The sequence below is a fragment of the Pleurodeles waltl genome, chromosome 4_1 (genome assembly GCF_031143425.1).
Source record: "Pleurodeles waltl isolate 20211129_DDA chromosome 4_1, aPleWal1.hap1.20221129, whole genome shotgun sequence".
NCBI classification, from domain to species: Eukaryota; Metazoa; Chordata; class Amphibia; order Caudata; family Salamandridae; genus Pleurodeles; species Pleurodeles waltl.
The window spans coordinates 419,331,363-419,347,749 of NC_090442.1; the positions used below are offsets into that span (position 1 = coordinate 419,331,363).

The window sequence follows — 16,387 nt, forward strand, 5'->3', positions numbered from 1 at the left end:
ATATGTTTGCCTGGATAGTCAGGGGTCTAGCATAGCCCTTTCTCCAAGCCTTTCAAAAGTTCAGAAACTTAGAGTAGGTGGGTGCATCACATACGCTACTCTAACGCCATGCTTTAAGATGAGGGAGCTGACCAGACTCCGGGGTCTAGGTATGGAGGTCTTACATTCAAGGAGGTTAGGGCCCTGCGTACAGCTAGAAAACTCAAGACAGGTACTAACCCTAACAAAAATATTCTCTTAAATATCTGAAATATACTTATTCATGATGACACTTAGAATCCTAATAGGGAGAGGGAATTAGATGAAGAGGGTGAACCCCCAGTGTTGGAAAAGGAGGTACCAGGTACTTCGTCTGACCTCAATGGGCAAGACCATGAAGACTCTGGGGAGAACCTTGAGCCTGCATGGAGCTGTGTTGGTAGCACAAGAGAGGGTCCTAGTAGAAGACCAACGTTTACTCTTCCCGGGTACTCTTTTTACCGACTCTAGGGGAGTGTATCTGCCTCATCCTCAGTTTTCCTTGCCACAGCTTCTGCTGCTGACACTATCCACTCTAGCTCAGATGAGGGATCCCTAGATAGGGGGTTCAGTTTGCTGAGACCTGAGCAGGCCAAATTCAACTTGAAACAGCAGCAGCTGGCTCTAGAGAGAGGTCCCGGAGATCGAGAGGGAAAAATAATTTGGGGTTAGAAACCCCTTAGTGGCAGCATTAGAGACCAGGCCCAGGGAAAATACCTTTGATTAAAGCAGGATAGTCCAGCCTTACAAGGCTGGTGAATCACTGCTTTAGAGAAGGCCTGTAAAGTACAGTACAGAAGGTCCCCCAGAGGCAGTGGGCAGCTATCCTGTGGCTCTCCTTTTCCGACAAAGGCAGACACAAGCCTTTGACTGTAAGGGAGGAAGATGCAGATAACTTCCAGGTCTTGAAAGTGGCTCTAATTGATAGGTTTGGGCTCACAACTGAGGAGTACAGGATTAAGTTCAGAGAGGAGTCCTCTCAAGACTGGGTAGATTTTGTGGACTGTTCAGTTTAGGCTCTGAAAGGCTAGTTACAAGGTAGTAATGTGCATGACTATGAAGGGCTGTACAATCTTATAAGAGAACACATCCTTAATAACTGCCTGAAAAGCTGCATCAGTGCCTGGTGGACTCAGATCTGACCCCTCCCCAAGAACTGGGAAAGAAGGCAGACAAATGGTTTTGCACTACGGTGTGTCATTAATCTCACACAGACAGAAAGAAGGGTTCTTCTAAAAACCCAGGAGAAAGATGGAGAAAAAGCTACTGAAAAGAATAAAGAGTCTTCATCAGGCCCACAAAATTCTTCTGGGATGGGTCAAAATCCTCTTCCTCCTCCTACAAAAAAAAACGAAAAAAAAAAAAACACCTTTGTGCTGCTTGTATAGGGAAAAGGCCATAGGACATGTGACAGCACTTGCCCTACGAAAACGAAAAGCACCAAGAGTACTACCACCACTCCTCCTAGTGCCCCTAGCAACAGCACTAGTGGTGGTACTTCAATAAAGGGTATCACTGGGTTCACTTTGGGGAATGCAATGCACTCTGGCTTAGTCGGAGAGACCACTGAGGCTGTCTTAGTATCAAAGGGTGGCACTTACCTTGCCACTTTGGCTGCCTGGCCTCCTAATATGAGGAAATACAGGCAGTACCCCCTCATAAATAGCATTGAGGCAGAAGCTTACAGGGACACAGGTGTCTGTCACTATTGTGATTGAAAAACTGGTGTCTCCTGAGCAAATCTTACTTGGTCACAATTACCAAGTACCCAACATCACTAAGCGCCACCCCACGGCAGTCGTTAACCTTAGCTTGGGGAGGTATTAGTGGCTCTAAAAGAGTTGTAGTGTCCTCTTCTATTCCTGTAGATTGTCTAATTGGCAATGATTTGGAGACCCCAGCCTGTACTGAAGTGGAGTTATAGACCCGTGCAGCAGAGCTACTTATCCCTCTAATGTCTTTGTGGCAACTAAAGCACAGGCCAGGAAACCGGGAGAATCAGGAGCACTGGAGCCTAAAAGTATGGACCTGTCAGCTCACAAGAAGAGGGGTAGGAAGGGTAAGAAATTACCTCCTGCCCAGGACTCAGGCTCATGGGAGGATCAGTCTCCTCAGGGAGAGGATTGTACTCCCTGTGAGGAACCTGCACCAGAGGAGATAGATTGAAGCTGACACAGCAGAGATCTTGGGTGCAGGGGGGCCCTCCAGGGAAGAACTGAGTTTGGAGCAGAATTCCTGACCCTCTCTTGAAGGCCTCAGGCAGCAAGCTGCGGAGTAGGAGACTCGGGACGTCAGTGGACCCCACAGGGTCTACTGGGAAAATTTGTGCTCAATACTCCACAGCTAGAGACTCCAAACCTGGTGCACCAGGAGGTTGGTCAAACCTCATAAGTTTAGGAAGTTCTTATTGACCTTGGCCCATGACATTGCCCTTGCAGGATACCTTGGGCAAAGCAAGACTTGGGACAGACTTGTCCCACACTTTCACTGGCCCCATATGTCTGAAGACACAAAGGAGTTTTGTCACTCCTGTGTCACTAGCCAAGCCAGTGGCAAGACAGGTGGCACTAAAAAAGCCCCCTTAATTCCACTTCCAGTGATTGGGGTACCCTTTGAGAGGGTAGGGATTGACATTGTTGGTCCCCTTGACTCTCCTACAGCATCTGAGAGCAGATCTATTCTAGTGGACCATGCCACCAGGTACCCAAAGGCCACTCCCCTTAGGTCCACTACAGCTCCTACTGTGGCCAAGGGCCTCCTGGGAATCTTTTCCAGGGTGGGCTTTCCTAAGGAGGTTGTATCCAACAGTGGTGCACAATTCATGCCTGGATACCTTAAAGCAATGTGGAAGGAATGTGGTGTAACCTATAAAATTCACCACTCCTTATCCCCAGGGAAATGGGTTGGTTGAGAGAATCAACAAAACCATAAAAGTTATGATTATGGGACTCTCAGATAAACTTAGGAGAAAATGGGTTGTCCTAGTACCATGCCTTCTGTTTGCCGACAGAGAGGTTCCATAGAAGGGAGTTGGTTACAGTCCATTTGAACTTCTGTTTGAACATCCAGTTAGGGGCCCTCTTGCTCTTGTGAAGGAGGGTTGGGAGCAACCTCTCAAACCTCCTAAACAGACATAGTTGACTATGTGCTAGGCCTGCACTCTAGCAAGGCAGAGTGCATGAAGAAGGCTTCCAAAATCCTTGATGCCAGCCATAAGCTTCAAAGGCAGTGGCATGACCAAAAGGCTGTACTGACTGTTTACCAGCCAGGACAGAAAGTGTTGTCTTCGAGCGGGTGGGCTCAAGAGTACTTCAAGACAAGTGAAGTGGCCCCCACACAATAGTAGAGCAGAAAGGTGAGATCACCTATTTGGTTGACCTAGGTCCTCCAAGAAGCCCCCCCAGGGTGCTTCATGTGAACCACCTCAGATTTTATTATGACAGGGTTGACATGAGCTTGCACATAGCCAATGATGAAGAGCAGGAACCAGAGAATGACCCTCTCCCTGACCTTCTCTCCCACAGCCCTGTTGATGGTTCAGTGGATGGGGAGTCTTCGACGACTGCCTTTCTGAACAACAACAAGCTGACTGCAGACAAGTTCACAGTCAGTTTTCGGAGCACTTTTCCCTGAACCCTAGTCAGACCACCTGGTGTGCCCATGATTGGGAAAAAGGTGACAGACTACCTGTAAGGAGCAAAATCTACAGGCAGCCTGACCATGTTAGAGATTACATCAGGGCAGAAGTCCAAAAGATGCTGGACTTGGGGCAACGGAGCCTTCAGATAGCCCTTGGGGTAGGCCAGTAGTCCTTGTGCCAAAAACTCACTCCCAGGGCGGAAAAAGAGTAATTGGGTTTTGTGTAGACTACAGAGGCCTCAATGCAATCACTAAGACTGATGCCCATCCACTTCCTACGGCAGATGATCTAACCGATACTCTGGCTTCAGCCAAGTACCTCAGCACATTGAACCCGACAGCAGGCTACTGGCAGATCAAGCTAACTGATGCTACCAAGCTTAAAACCGCGTTTTCCACTTCTGGTGGGCATTATCATTTCACAGTGATTCACTTTGGTCTGAAAAAAAGCACCTGCCACATTCTAGAAGTTGGGGAATCTTTCTGGCAAGCCTAGAAGACGTTAGTTCAGCATATCTAGAGGATATTGTCGTCTTTAGATCCACATGGAAGACTCACCTGGGCCACCTCAGTAGTGTACTTCAGGCCTTAACAAAAAGCAGACCTCACCAGCAAGGCTACAAAATGCCAGATAGAGGACAGTGAAGTGATTTAATTTGGTCACCTGGTAGGTGGAGTCCAAGTTCAGCCCCTGCAGTGCAAAATCCAAACCATCAAGGATTGGGTTACTTCAAATACTCAGACCTAGGTCAGAGCTTGTCTGGGTCTGACTGGGTACTACAGGAGATTTATTAAAGGGTATGGCTCCATTGCAGCCCCCTAGAATGATCTCACTTTTAAAAAGATGCCTAAGAAGGTACAATGGACAGTTAGCTGTCAAGAGGCCTTAGATACCCTGAAAAAACACCATGTGTTTAGCTCCAATTCTCAAAAGTCCAGACTATTCCAAACAATTCATTGTCCAGACTGATGCTTCTGAAGTAGGACTAGGAGCAGTGATATCACAACTAAATGAAGAGGGCCAGGATCAACCTGTGGCTTTTATCAGCGGGGGGGGGGGAAATCGGGGAGGTGAAATGAAGGCTAAGTCATTGTTTGGAGGTGGAGGCTTCCTTTGAAGGAGTTCTTCTACCTTTCCCTCTTTGCTTGAACCATCGCCCCAAAGGACCTTTTGACTGTTTGTTGGTGATATTGCTGCTGCTGTTTCTGATAGTTTTGGGTGTCAAGAGCAGTGTTCTCGAGAGCCTATCTTCCCTAATGAATCCAAAAGGACAGTTTTTGTGTACTAGACTGTAAGGCTCCAATAGACTTTGCGGTCTCAGTGTCTTTTTTCTAGATGGGCCCAAAGAAGTACTCTATCAAGTAGGTGCTGTACCTCTGGCTTAAATCCTGAGATACCTAACTATGCATGTCTTCGTAGTGGTATAGAGGAATGTATTCCTCTTGCTGCAGTGTCGCACTATCTAGGGCGCAACATATGGTTGCATTAGATATTCATCTTGCCGCTGCAACTAGGTCTTACCTTTTATTCCTGTACTGTTCTGGAAGATGCTGTATGACATTCTTCCCATGTTGCCCTTTTATATCTGGACAGAAATCCTACAGAATTTGCTATATGCAAATGATTGGAGAGTCCAGGTGCCATCCTCTTCCCTGCTGCATCAATGTGCTTACTCTCTTTATCTGGAGGTGGCGCATCTCCAGCACTTTGGGAATCTGCCCTCTTCCCTTACTTGTTACTAGGGAATCAGCTGCTGAGTGCCCCCTCATATAAAGAGGATCATTGAGAGAATATTTCTACTTCCTTATAGTCTTGGCATAAGGAGAATGAACTTTATTGGGTCTTGGAAAACTTCTTTGGAGACCTTGTTAATGGATCCTAACATTAGGCGGTATTGTACTGATAACTCTGTTTTGGAATGTGTCTCTACAAGAAACACTGTTTCCTCCTCTGTGTTGTGCATTTCTACCTTGTGGTATTCAGCTGCACGTTGGATAACACTGTGTAAGATAAGGCATCATCAGGAGGTGATGCCTTTGGGGGCTCCACGTCAGCATCTGATAACAGGAGTCGATAGATTATTTGGCATTGAGCACTGCTGCTTGTCGGCTCCATGTCTATTCCTAAGGCCGGTAGCCCAATCTGATTGAGTATAGAGTTGTTTTGTCTTGGCTCTGAGGTACGGTCTCAGTGTCGACCAGAATCTGAGGGCAGGCGCAGTTGGGATGGGTGCGAAATGGTCTTTTTGTGTGGGATTGATATTCTGTATTCACAGCCCTTTGGGTTGTCTTCGTCATGGGACCCAACCCCGATACACTCAGGTTGCATTGTGGTTCCAATACCAGTAGGGCTAGCTCCTATTTGTCTTCTTGCTGGCTACAGTCGGAGTTGACATAGTGCGCCTCCTTCTGTTGGAGCCTTGCCTTCTTCGCCTCTGAAAATGTGAAGTGGTTGTTCCTCTTTTAGGGAACAATCTACTTCTGCCTACATTCCTAAGTCATGGGCTATCAGTCGATCCAGTCTGCAAAGGAGTGTCTTATTATTCTTGAAATCTTATGTTCTGGCAACAGGTATAAATTGCAGACATACAAAGTGTCTGAATAGGCATACTTCACTCCCCTCACTGAGGGCATTTATGGAAAAGTCTGTCTTTTTTACACTCCATACCTGGAGCTCAACAGTCTCAACAGGTCCTAGAAAGGAGTGCGCTTGATGAGATCAACAGCTGATCCTACAGCAACTGACCAAAATGAAAGACTGCCTCTTGTCATTTCCGATGAGGCAATTCCAAGCCACTAGGCATCCGTAGGCACCGAAGCTGCAAGGTGAACCGGTGCTATCCAGCTGAAACTGATGGCGGGAGAGAGGGAGGGGGTGATCAGGGGAACGACAAAAAAACTAGATCAATATAAAAAAAGGGCATGCACATTGCCTTGAAGAGGTGGAGACTGAACAACATATCACAAGATATCATCAACTGAAAGTCTTCCTTGAGAAAAACTTGTAAAGTCTGAGCCCAAACCTAGATGGCAGGAGTGTGCATAGCATGTGTATCTTAAGCCAACACATACTACGAATACTTACTTTTTTTTTTTTTTTTAAACACTAGAATAAATATTGTTCAACATGGATGTGTATGCCACTACTCAGGAAATGGGTTCCAAGCTTTTGTTCCTTTTACATGTTCTCTCATGTCAAAGGATAGTCTACATCAAGAAGGTTTTAGTTATTGAACATTCTCGGTTCTTCTGCAAAGAATTTTGAGCCAACTTTAGCAATGCTTTTCATGGTAAGGAGATTGTATGTACTCTTCCTTCAACCTTTCAACTTTTACAGTGGAGCTTGAAGAAAGGCCTATTTTTCGGGGAGTTTTCCTCACAGTAATAGATCACCTGGCAATTCTTGAGTAGTGTGATCTAGAGGTTTTCAGTGCCACTGCACTACCAAACTAAAGGACTTACAAGTTTAGAAGTTCCTGTCATGGTTGGCACAGTTCAAGGGTTAAAAACGTATCTGCTGTTGGAGCCACCCCTCCCCCCGTCATTACTTAACACAATGCAACACAGTATACAGGACTTTAGTATTGTTTTAAAAAATATATACTACAGTTAAGATTGTGCACTTGTCACTATTAGCAGACTGTTGAAGTAGGAGCAGGGACCTACCTCAGGTTTGTTCGATTTTTCTTCTGAACTGCTGAGGTAAATTTAGATGCTAATAATACAAGCCAAACTCATGAAAGGCCTTAAATAAAAAAATAATAATAATAAAGAAAAAAAAAAAAATATCAACATCTCTATTTCATGGCCTTAATGATAGTTATTTCACGAGCGGTAATAATGGCATGACTATAAATAACTTGTGAACTTCCAAAAGCTTGAGTTTTCCTGACAAAAATGTTTATCCATTTCGTTCTGAAATTGTTGTGAGCTTTTGGGTCGACTACGTTATTCAGAAGGTATATGGTTGACAAGGATCAACATGATGCTGTACTGGCTTGATAACCACTTTGTACAATAAATTCCCATTACTGTGCACACAAAAGTCTACCTTTGGCTACCAAGACTAGAACTTTGCTCACTCATGTTTTAAGAAAGTAGTTCTGTACTGAAATCCAATTTTCCCACCACCTCGGATGGCTTTCTTTGTCACAGCTGTGAGATTTATTCCATGACAGTGGTTAACAACCTTTTGACTTCTGTGGACCCCACTTTATCATCACTGGAACCTGAAGACCTCCACTGAGTCATTATTGGAAACCGGGAGACCCAGGCCTAAAAATTGTCGATGATCTGAACCACAAAACACCACACTAAATTTACAGAAATGAGCATTCCATCAAAACACATACACAAATGATAACACATTTTATTTAATTTGCAAACAAATATTTTCTTTAAAAAAAAAAAAAAACATTTTATTAGAAAGTTGGAGCTTTTCTAAATTCAGCTGAAGCCACACATAATCCATACTATATTCTGTTTGATGCACTTGCACTGCTCCCACAAATCAATCTGAGGATACTAATTTAATTTCTATCCTCCAATTTTAAATTCCTTGACATTTACAGTACGTTTTGAAATTTTCAAATGTACATTTAGCCACTTTATTTACCCACACTTTATTAATCTGTTAATATTGGTTAATTTTCTAAGCAGTCACTGACAACACCACCCTCCCCCCGAAGAGGCTTTGCCGACCAACCCCACCCCCACACACCCCCAGGGGGCCCCAGACAACAGGCTGGTAACCACTATACTAAGTTAAAGAATCTAGTAGCTGGAAATAGTTATTCACCAGTCTGCAATAGTTCTCCAACTAGAGTATTCTCCACAGAATGATTACCAACAAAACCACCCAACCAGTCAGCCCTCATCTGAGGTCGAATGGATGCTACTTTTCTGAACATATAACAGGAATTTAGGGCTTTTGGGAAGAGCTCTGAGAATACAAGTCAGCTTCTCAGATCTTAGAAACACAATCTAAAAAGCACAATCACTTTTGTTCTAAGAACTGCTGTTTTGAAAGTTTTGTTAGGTTTCCATTTCAGTAATTCTTTTGAGAGTGGAAACGGGGAAACAAATAAATATGCAGTTACATGTTGCAAAACTATTCCTCTGATTCTGGGACTATACACTGCCTTGACAAAGGAGAGGCCCCAAACTAGAGTTCCACAAACACATTCTGAAACTCTTAGCCTGTACAGTACCTGGTTTAGAAATACATAAAAACCTACACATTTGAAGAAACTACACATTTATGAGACCCAGGCAAATACATATCTTTACAACTCCAGGATAGACTTGTCAGTTCTTTATACATATAATTCAGAAAGGTACACTTTGAAAAATGTAATGCATAAAATACAGAACAGCGACATTTCTTTTCTGCGTCTCAAGCATGTGATTATGCTCTTCCATCAGACCACAAGGATACCTGAACTGCAAAAGAAAACTCCAAGATTCTGATGTGTGTTCTAATACCCCCTTTAATACTATTATGTTGGCTATCGGTCCCAAAAATGAAACCAGTGGTAGTCAAACTAAATATTGGCTTCAGTTCACTGCAATAAATATAGTAGTGGGTGAAGAATGGGCGGACAATGGAATAGAGAAGAGCTAGGGTTTGTCAAATGGTGAAATGTGGTATTTGACTGTACTGGAGTTCTCAAAATAAGACATCTCTACTTTGACCCAAAATTACATATATACATTTTTGCTTCCCCTAATGTGTACATAAAAGGAACACTGTTGCTGTACTCAAAGATGTGTGCAAGGAACTGCAGGCATGCTTAGCGACAGATGGAAGGTGTATGCTTTGTGATTCTCACCCCCTGCTCCAAATTTGCATAATCCCATTGCAGTTCATGATGGAGTCAGAATAAGAAAGTCAGTGTGTATGTGAACGTCTCACTTGTTCCCACCACAACAATCTAGGTGCAATCATAAGCAGAAGTATAACAACTAATAGCTGAATACAAATAGCATTTTTTCCAACTGTCCACATCCAATAAAATTGAAAAGGAAGCAAAAGATCACCTTCAACCCACAGGAAAATGCCTCAATCTACTTAGAAGAAGCAATTATGTTCGAAATGATTCACAATTCAGAATACTGGAAAGGAATAGTTTAATAGCAACCTGGAGAACACTCTGCAATCTCTCCTTTGTACCCAGTTTCCTCCTCAAGCTCCCGTAAAGCAGCAGTTTGTGGACTTTCATTGGAATCAATAAGTCCTATAAATTAAATAGGAAATATATAATTAGTCCCTCTGATGATCTTCGGTTACAGATTCTAAAATTAATAGGATATTCACTTGCTGGCATAAACCAAAACATTTTTTTATATAAAATATGTCAAAAGACCAAATTAGACCAGCATCTGATATGAACAGTGCAGCCTAAATGCATTATCACTACAAATGTCAGTTCATTTGTTAGGTCTTGCCTACAGACAATGTATTTGTCTTAAGGCTAACAGTGTACCAAAAAAGGAAAAAAAAAAAAAATCAATATTTAGGGTAAGGGTTTTGGGTCAGCCAATTGCGAATGACTGGTTTGCTTTCTTGCCTACATATTTTGCTTGCTTCTTATTTGATGGCTTTCTTTCCTCTTCTTGTTTTTGTCTCTCCCTGGAGCATAACTGGAGTTGTATACTTCTACTGCTATTTTCAGGGAACTACTTTTTATTGCATGGAGTGCATACATTTTCTTGCTCTCTCCTATGTGTTACCCCTGACCACATATCCTTACCCAAATGGACTCTCGCTGTTGGTTTCCCCTCTGCTACAAAGCTCAACACTGCCCTCCACATCGCAATCAGCTTTATATATATATATTTTTAAAATAAATATGACTCCCTTCTCAGCTCCTCCACTGTCATGCTTGATCTTAATAATCCCTGCCATTTCCTTTTCACGTACTTTTTAATTTACCACCTTAGAACAGTAAATACAATAAATAAAATGGCCACAATGTTTTAAAGGGTGCATGCATGTGTGGCGACATGCACACACGTCATGACGCAGGACATTTAGTCCCCCCCCCCCCAACATCAGCAACAAGAATTGGCAAAGTTAAAGGCCAGCTAATGCCTTTGAAGTAAAAGACCTATTGGCTTTTGCCAAAGATTCTTAGTTTAATATGAGCTAGCTTAAAGAACAGAATTTAGTATATGCCAGAAAACCAATATTATTTCACGTCTCAGAAGCCTAGTTCACTTACTTTAAATAGTTCATTAAAAAAAAGTAAAGGTGGAAGCCAAGCTTATTGGGATTGTTCTAGAACTAGCCATTTCTCCTTTTAAATCCCACAAGAATGTTTGCTACTCGCAATTAATTAAAAGAATTGCACTAAACAGCCTGAAGACAAAACTTTACTAACAACCTTTTTGTAACTTATTGGAAATCCCTTCGGTAGTTTTAAATAAATTACAAACAAATATGGGTCAAGAGGGTATTGAAGGGTTGAATTTATGTGTATTTCTATCACAGGTCCAACAATGCTGGTTCTAAAATCTTAAGCCTGTGCTGATGAAAAATTTTTGTGGTGGGGGGATCGTTTTGTTGGGGCGGGGAGAAAGTCGGTGAAGAATGGGGTCATCCAAGAAAGGAGACAAATTCCCTGCATTTGCAAAAATAAGTTAGGCTCATTATACTGGGCTGGGGTGCAGGGTACCAGTTATTAGTTATTTTCCATATTATTTTCATGCAGTTCGATTAAAAAAGGTTCCTTTTTTCCCCAAACGGGGAAATGTTTCTACAAAACCAAAAGTAAAATACTGAGTATCTTTGGTAGTCTGTAGAAAAAGGGAAAAAATAATTATGTTCTTTAGACAGTACAAGTTTAGCAAGGAAAATGATACTTACTCTGAAAGCATCCAGCCCGATGTAGAATCCAAACACTGTCCTTACAAGACATATGGGTCCCCTTTTTGAGCTCCTTCAATCATGTCCTCTACAATTTCCCTCCTGGAAAGTAGCCTTCCTGGTAGCTATCACACCATTGAGACATGCCAGTGAGCTCCAAGCTTTAACTTTGGAGGAAGCCTTCTTTCAGGTTTTTAATGGTATGGTTGTCCTTCGCAATAACCCTACATTTCTTCCTAAGGTGGCCTCTTCGTTCCACCTTATCCAGCCTATAGAACTCCTAGCCTTCCTCCTGCAATCTGATTCAGTTGCAGACCAGGCTCTTCATACCTCAGATTTTAAACGAGCCTTAATATACTTGGGGATAAAACAAAGCCCTTTAGAAGAAATAAATAAATAAATAAATAAAATCAACCAACAACTGTCTATTGCTTTTTTTAACCTCATAAGTGGAAGGCCTTATCAAATTCAGGCACCTTTGGATGCATGTAAATAAATGTAGGAAGCTACTAAGTGTTTTGCCTGCTCCTCCTAGAGCCCAATGTACTAGGAAGAAAGGGCTTGAATGGCCTTTCTTGGGAAAATCCCCATAACAGAAATGTGTAAAGCACCCACTTGGTCTACGCCCTATATATTCATTAAATACCACTGTGTAGACATGTTAGCCCGCAAATAGGCCAATGTTAGCCAAGCTGTACTTTGTAACCTTTTTCAGCCTTTTGCAATATCCACAGGCAAGCCATCGCTTTGCGGATGTCTGCTTTACAGTCCATGCACAGCATGTGTACCTACAGCTACACATGCCTCAAACAAAAAATGTTACTTACCATGTAAGCATCTGTTTGTGGCATATTGTGCCATAGATTCACATGCACCCACACTCTTGCCCGGACACATATGGCTGATGCAGTTATTCCTTCTTACTTCACCTACATGATCATTTCTCTCTCTTTCTCTCTCCTGTAATGCTTTGCTCCAGCTCCATCCTTTCCCGCCATGCGAAAAACAAACAAACAATGTAGCCAATGACCATGCTCATTGCAATCAAGAGGTGGAGTCACAGTATCTCGTGACTCAGGGAAGAATTCTTCGAAGAAACACAACTTGCAGACATCCGGGCCCAACCCTAGATGGCAGGAGTATGCACAGCATGTGAATCTTGAGCCACACATGCCTCGATATTGGGGATCTTGTATCTTTTTTCTAAAAAGTGCTGTAGGAAGCTGGCTCTGTGTATACTATATCAAAATGAGATATAGTGTGCACAGAGTTCAGGGGTTCCCCAGAGGCTTAACAGAGGCGAAAGTAGATAATACTAATGCTCTCTTTTTGTGGTAGTGTGGTCTAGCAGTTAGGCTTATCAAAGGGTACTGCAAAGCATTTGAAAAAGCACACACTCAATGACTTGACTCCAGACCAATGGTTTGCATATAGCAAAATATCCTTTTAGTTTATTTTTAGAACCACAAGATTCAAGTTGCAGATAAGTACTTCAATAGATTCATATTTCACACATCAACAGTGCTGTAATAATAGTATCCTTTATTTTTGCAACACTTGTATGGTTCTTTCTTGTGACCCAGTTATTGCGCGACTACTGCGGTATTGCAAGTGCTTTACATTCCTCCTGGATAAGCTTTAGCTGCTCACCTCATGTACCCCTAAATAACTTCTGCTATCTGGATACCTATTCACCATAACTACGGGTTGCCTGTACTCTGTATAGGGTACCACACTATAGATAAATACCATGAACAGAACCAGCCTCCTACAGTAGGAAAGTATCACCTTTCTGGCATAGTTGCCGCTAATTTTTTGCCTGGTTTCAAACGCTTATACTGCAGGGCACTGGGATCCTGCTCACTAGGACTCCAGTGTCAATGTTCTCGCCCCTAAATTGAGCTGGTAAGTAACTTTTACACCCCACAAGTGGCACACTGGTGTACCCCTGCAAGTCCCTACTATATAGTACTTAGGTACCCAAGGCATTGGTACTCCAGGGGTCCCCCATGGGCTGCAGCATGTATTGTGCCACCCAGGGGGGCCCATGCACACCGACTACAGGCCTGCCATTGCAGCCTGTAGGAAATGGTGCATGCAAATTTCAACCCAGATATAAGGTTTGCCTTATATCACGGTCACTGCACCGTGACCCAATAAGTCACCCCTGAGATAGGCCCTTCAGCCTAAGGGCAGGGTGCATGGTTCTCAGAGTGAGGGCACCCCTGCGTCAGCAGAGGTTCCCTTTCAAACACCAGAACCCATTTTCTGGGCTTTGGAAGTGAAGGGAAGCCATCTTAAGGTATGTAGTGGACATTGGTCAACACAAGTTGTCCAATTACATAATGGCTTCACCGAACATAGACATGTTTGGAATCAAACATGTTGGACTCATGCAACTACAATGATTCCAGTTCAAGTTGCATGATACTATGTACTCTGGGAGTTCCCTAGGGGATCCCCCAAAGTCTGCCCGTACAGCCTTGCAGGGTCTGTATGCCTCTGACACTGTTCTGCCCTCCTGCTGCTGAGCCTAACGCGGGCAGAGGAAGGCAGAACACAGGATTTCCTTCAAGACAGAGGAGTGACCACCTCTTTAGAAATAGCAGTCTCTGGGCTGGGGGTGTTTCCAAGTGCCACCAGACTCCTTTGAAGGGCACATTTGGGGACCTCCTTGCATAAACCGGTTTGCACCAGTGCACAGGCCCCCTGGATCCCGCTCTGGTGTGAAAGCACATAAAAGACAGTGGAGTGACCCTCCTCCCCACCCCCCCCCGTCCAGCTGCACAGAGCACTGCAAAGGGGCTACTTGATTGTGCCATCTTGAAAATTAGATGACCAGATGCCCCTGGGAACATCCGCCTGGTTAGTCCACCTGGGTGATGTCCCTGTCCCCTCCGGATAGGTGAGTCACTGCAGTAAATGTCCACCTCCTTCCTTGGTTACTTAAGGGCACCCCTGAGGATAGGACCCCCAGATTCATCTGCAAGACTGCCAGATCCATCTCAAAGTCTCCTCTGCAAGACACTTCTGCAACCTGGACATCAAAACCACTGCTGTTCTTCACTGGAACCAAGAGCAAGACTGTAACCAGTAGTAGGGCTCTTACAGCAACCTTGTTTCCAAGCTCTGCAAGACTTCTGCAACCCACATGGCCATGCATCCTCCACAATCACAGGGACTCTGCTGGGAATTAGTAAGGCAAGACAGAATCTCCATAGGAATCAAGGAACCACTCCCCTGCATTAGCAGGCACCTCAACGACGACAACCGGGTCGTGGACCCAGCTGTCCCACAGATTTCCCAAGGCTCTATAACACAGATGGTGGTTCTGTGGCTCTCCAGAGTTGGCCTATCTTCCCTGGAAGTCTGTGGTCCCTCGCTACAGCTGCTTGGCTGGAACCCCTGTGCACTGCGTCTGTCATTGACAAGGCTCTACAGTTTGGAGACCTCCTAGCTCCAAGTAGCCCAAGCCTCAAGCACTATACAGCTCCAAGAATTGTTTTCCCCTGCAACTCCTGCGACATGGACATCCCTCTTTGCTGTGCTGCTGAGGCCTCCATGCCACTCCTGGTGCTGGCTGCCAGAGGGTCCACTGGGGGCTTCAAAGATTCCTGCTGGCTCTCCTGATTGCTAAGGGGTGTTCCCGACCTACCTGCCGAGGTTGGGTCACCTAGATCTTGCTGGTCCCCACAAATCCTGCAAACTCTGTGCAATGCTTCCCTGCATTTGCCAAGGATTGTTGGTGGTCCCACTGACCCCGCTGAAATTTGACGACCGGCATGGGACAACTCGTGGATGACTCCTTGGATCTTCCTGCATTGCCTGGACTCCACAGCTGCACTTCTTCGTCCAACAGTAAAGCACCTCAGAGAAGGGTGGACATTGCCCTCCTGGGCACCTCCGAGTGGTCTGGACTCTGTCCCTTCTTTTCTCAGGTCCTCTTCTTCAGGAATACATGCCTTGTTCTCACTGACCTGGTCCACAGGTCACAACAGCAGTTGGACAACTGAGGTACCCATTGACTTCAACAGGAGGTTGGCACAACTTAACCCCTATGCACCTGGGCTCCCTGGTGTAGGTACTCCACTTTTCTGGGTATCCATGGGTGGGAGCACAAGCTAACCTTCCTTGCCCCAACGGGTTTCCTCTGGGTCCTCTAGCAAGGCTCCTGAAACCCAAAAACCTCAACCGTGACTTCCAACCGTGATGCCTTCGGGTCGCCATGCGCTTTACAAATCTTATAAACTAAACTAAACTAAACTATGGACACTGACCTGGGGTTACAACTCTGCACACGGGTGACTGGGGAATCCTACCTACTTACCTCTGGGGTTCTAGTACTTCCCCAGTCCAACGGGTCCTTGGGTGGCAGTGTGGATTAAGAGTGATTTTTGCATTCCATGTTTTTAGTATATGGTTTGCCCCCTCCACCCCCTATAGGGGCCCATGTTACTTTATCCTTTTCCTTACCTGCTGCTATGTCATTTTTTAAATGTTTCAAAGGGCCCATTCAGGTTGCTGATGAGGGTGCACAGGTGGCATTCTCTTTTTCTTAGAATTTGTTGCATCCTAAGGTCCTCTGGCCTGGGAATCACCTGTCCACGGATGCCTTTGCTTCCAACCACTTCACTGCACCACTGAAAGTGACTGTTTATTTCTTTTTGCAGAGGGGTGGCAGGAGAGTCCGTGGATGGACTTTTATTTAATGGTTGCCGTGCCATGGTTAAGCAATTTAATTGCACTGTAATTTTTACTGCCCTCTTGCATTGCTCACTCTTGCTTCTTGTAAGAAAGTGCCTATTTGTATCGTCACCCCTCCACTATTTGTCTGGTTTCTGGTGCAATTTCGGCTGAAAGTTC

The 16,387-nt window shown here is 44.3% G+C and overlaps 1 protein-coding gene across 1 annotated transcript in view; it reads right to left on the minus strand.

The window, feature by feature from the left end:
• The window catches only part of NUDT5 (nudix hydrolase 5), a 180,456-nt gene that overhangs the window by 97,085 nt on the left and 66,984 nt on the right, over positions 1-16,387 (minus strand). The window contains exon 6 of the mRNA XM_069228666.1: positions 9,798-9,893. Coding sequence (XP_069084767.1) covers positions 9,798-9,893 — 96 coding nt within the window. The remainder of the gene's footprint in view (positions 1-9,797; positions 9,894-16,387) is intronic.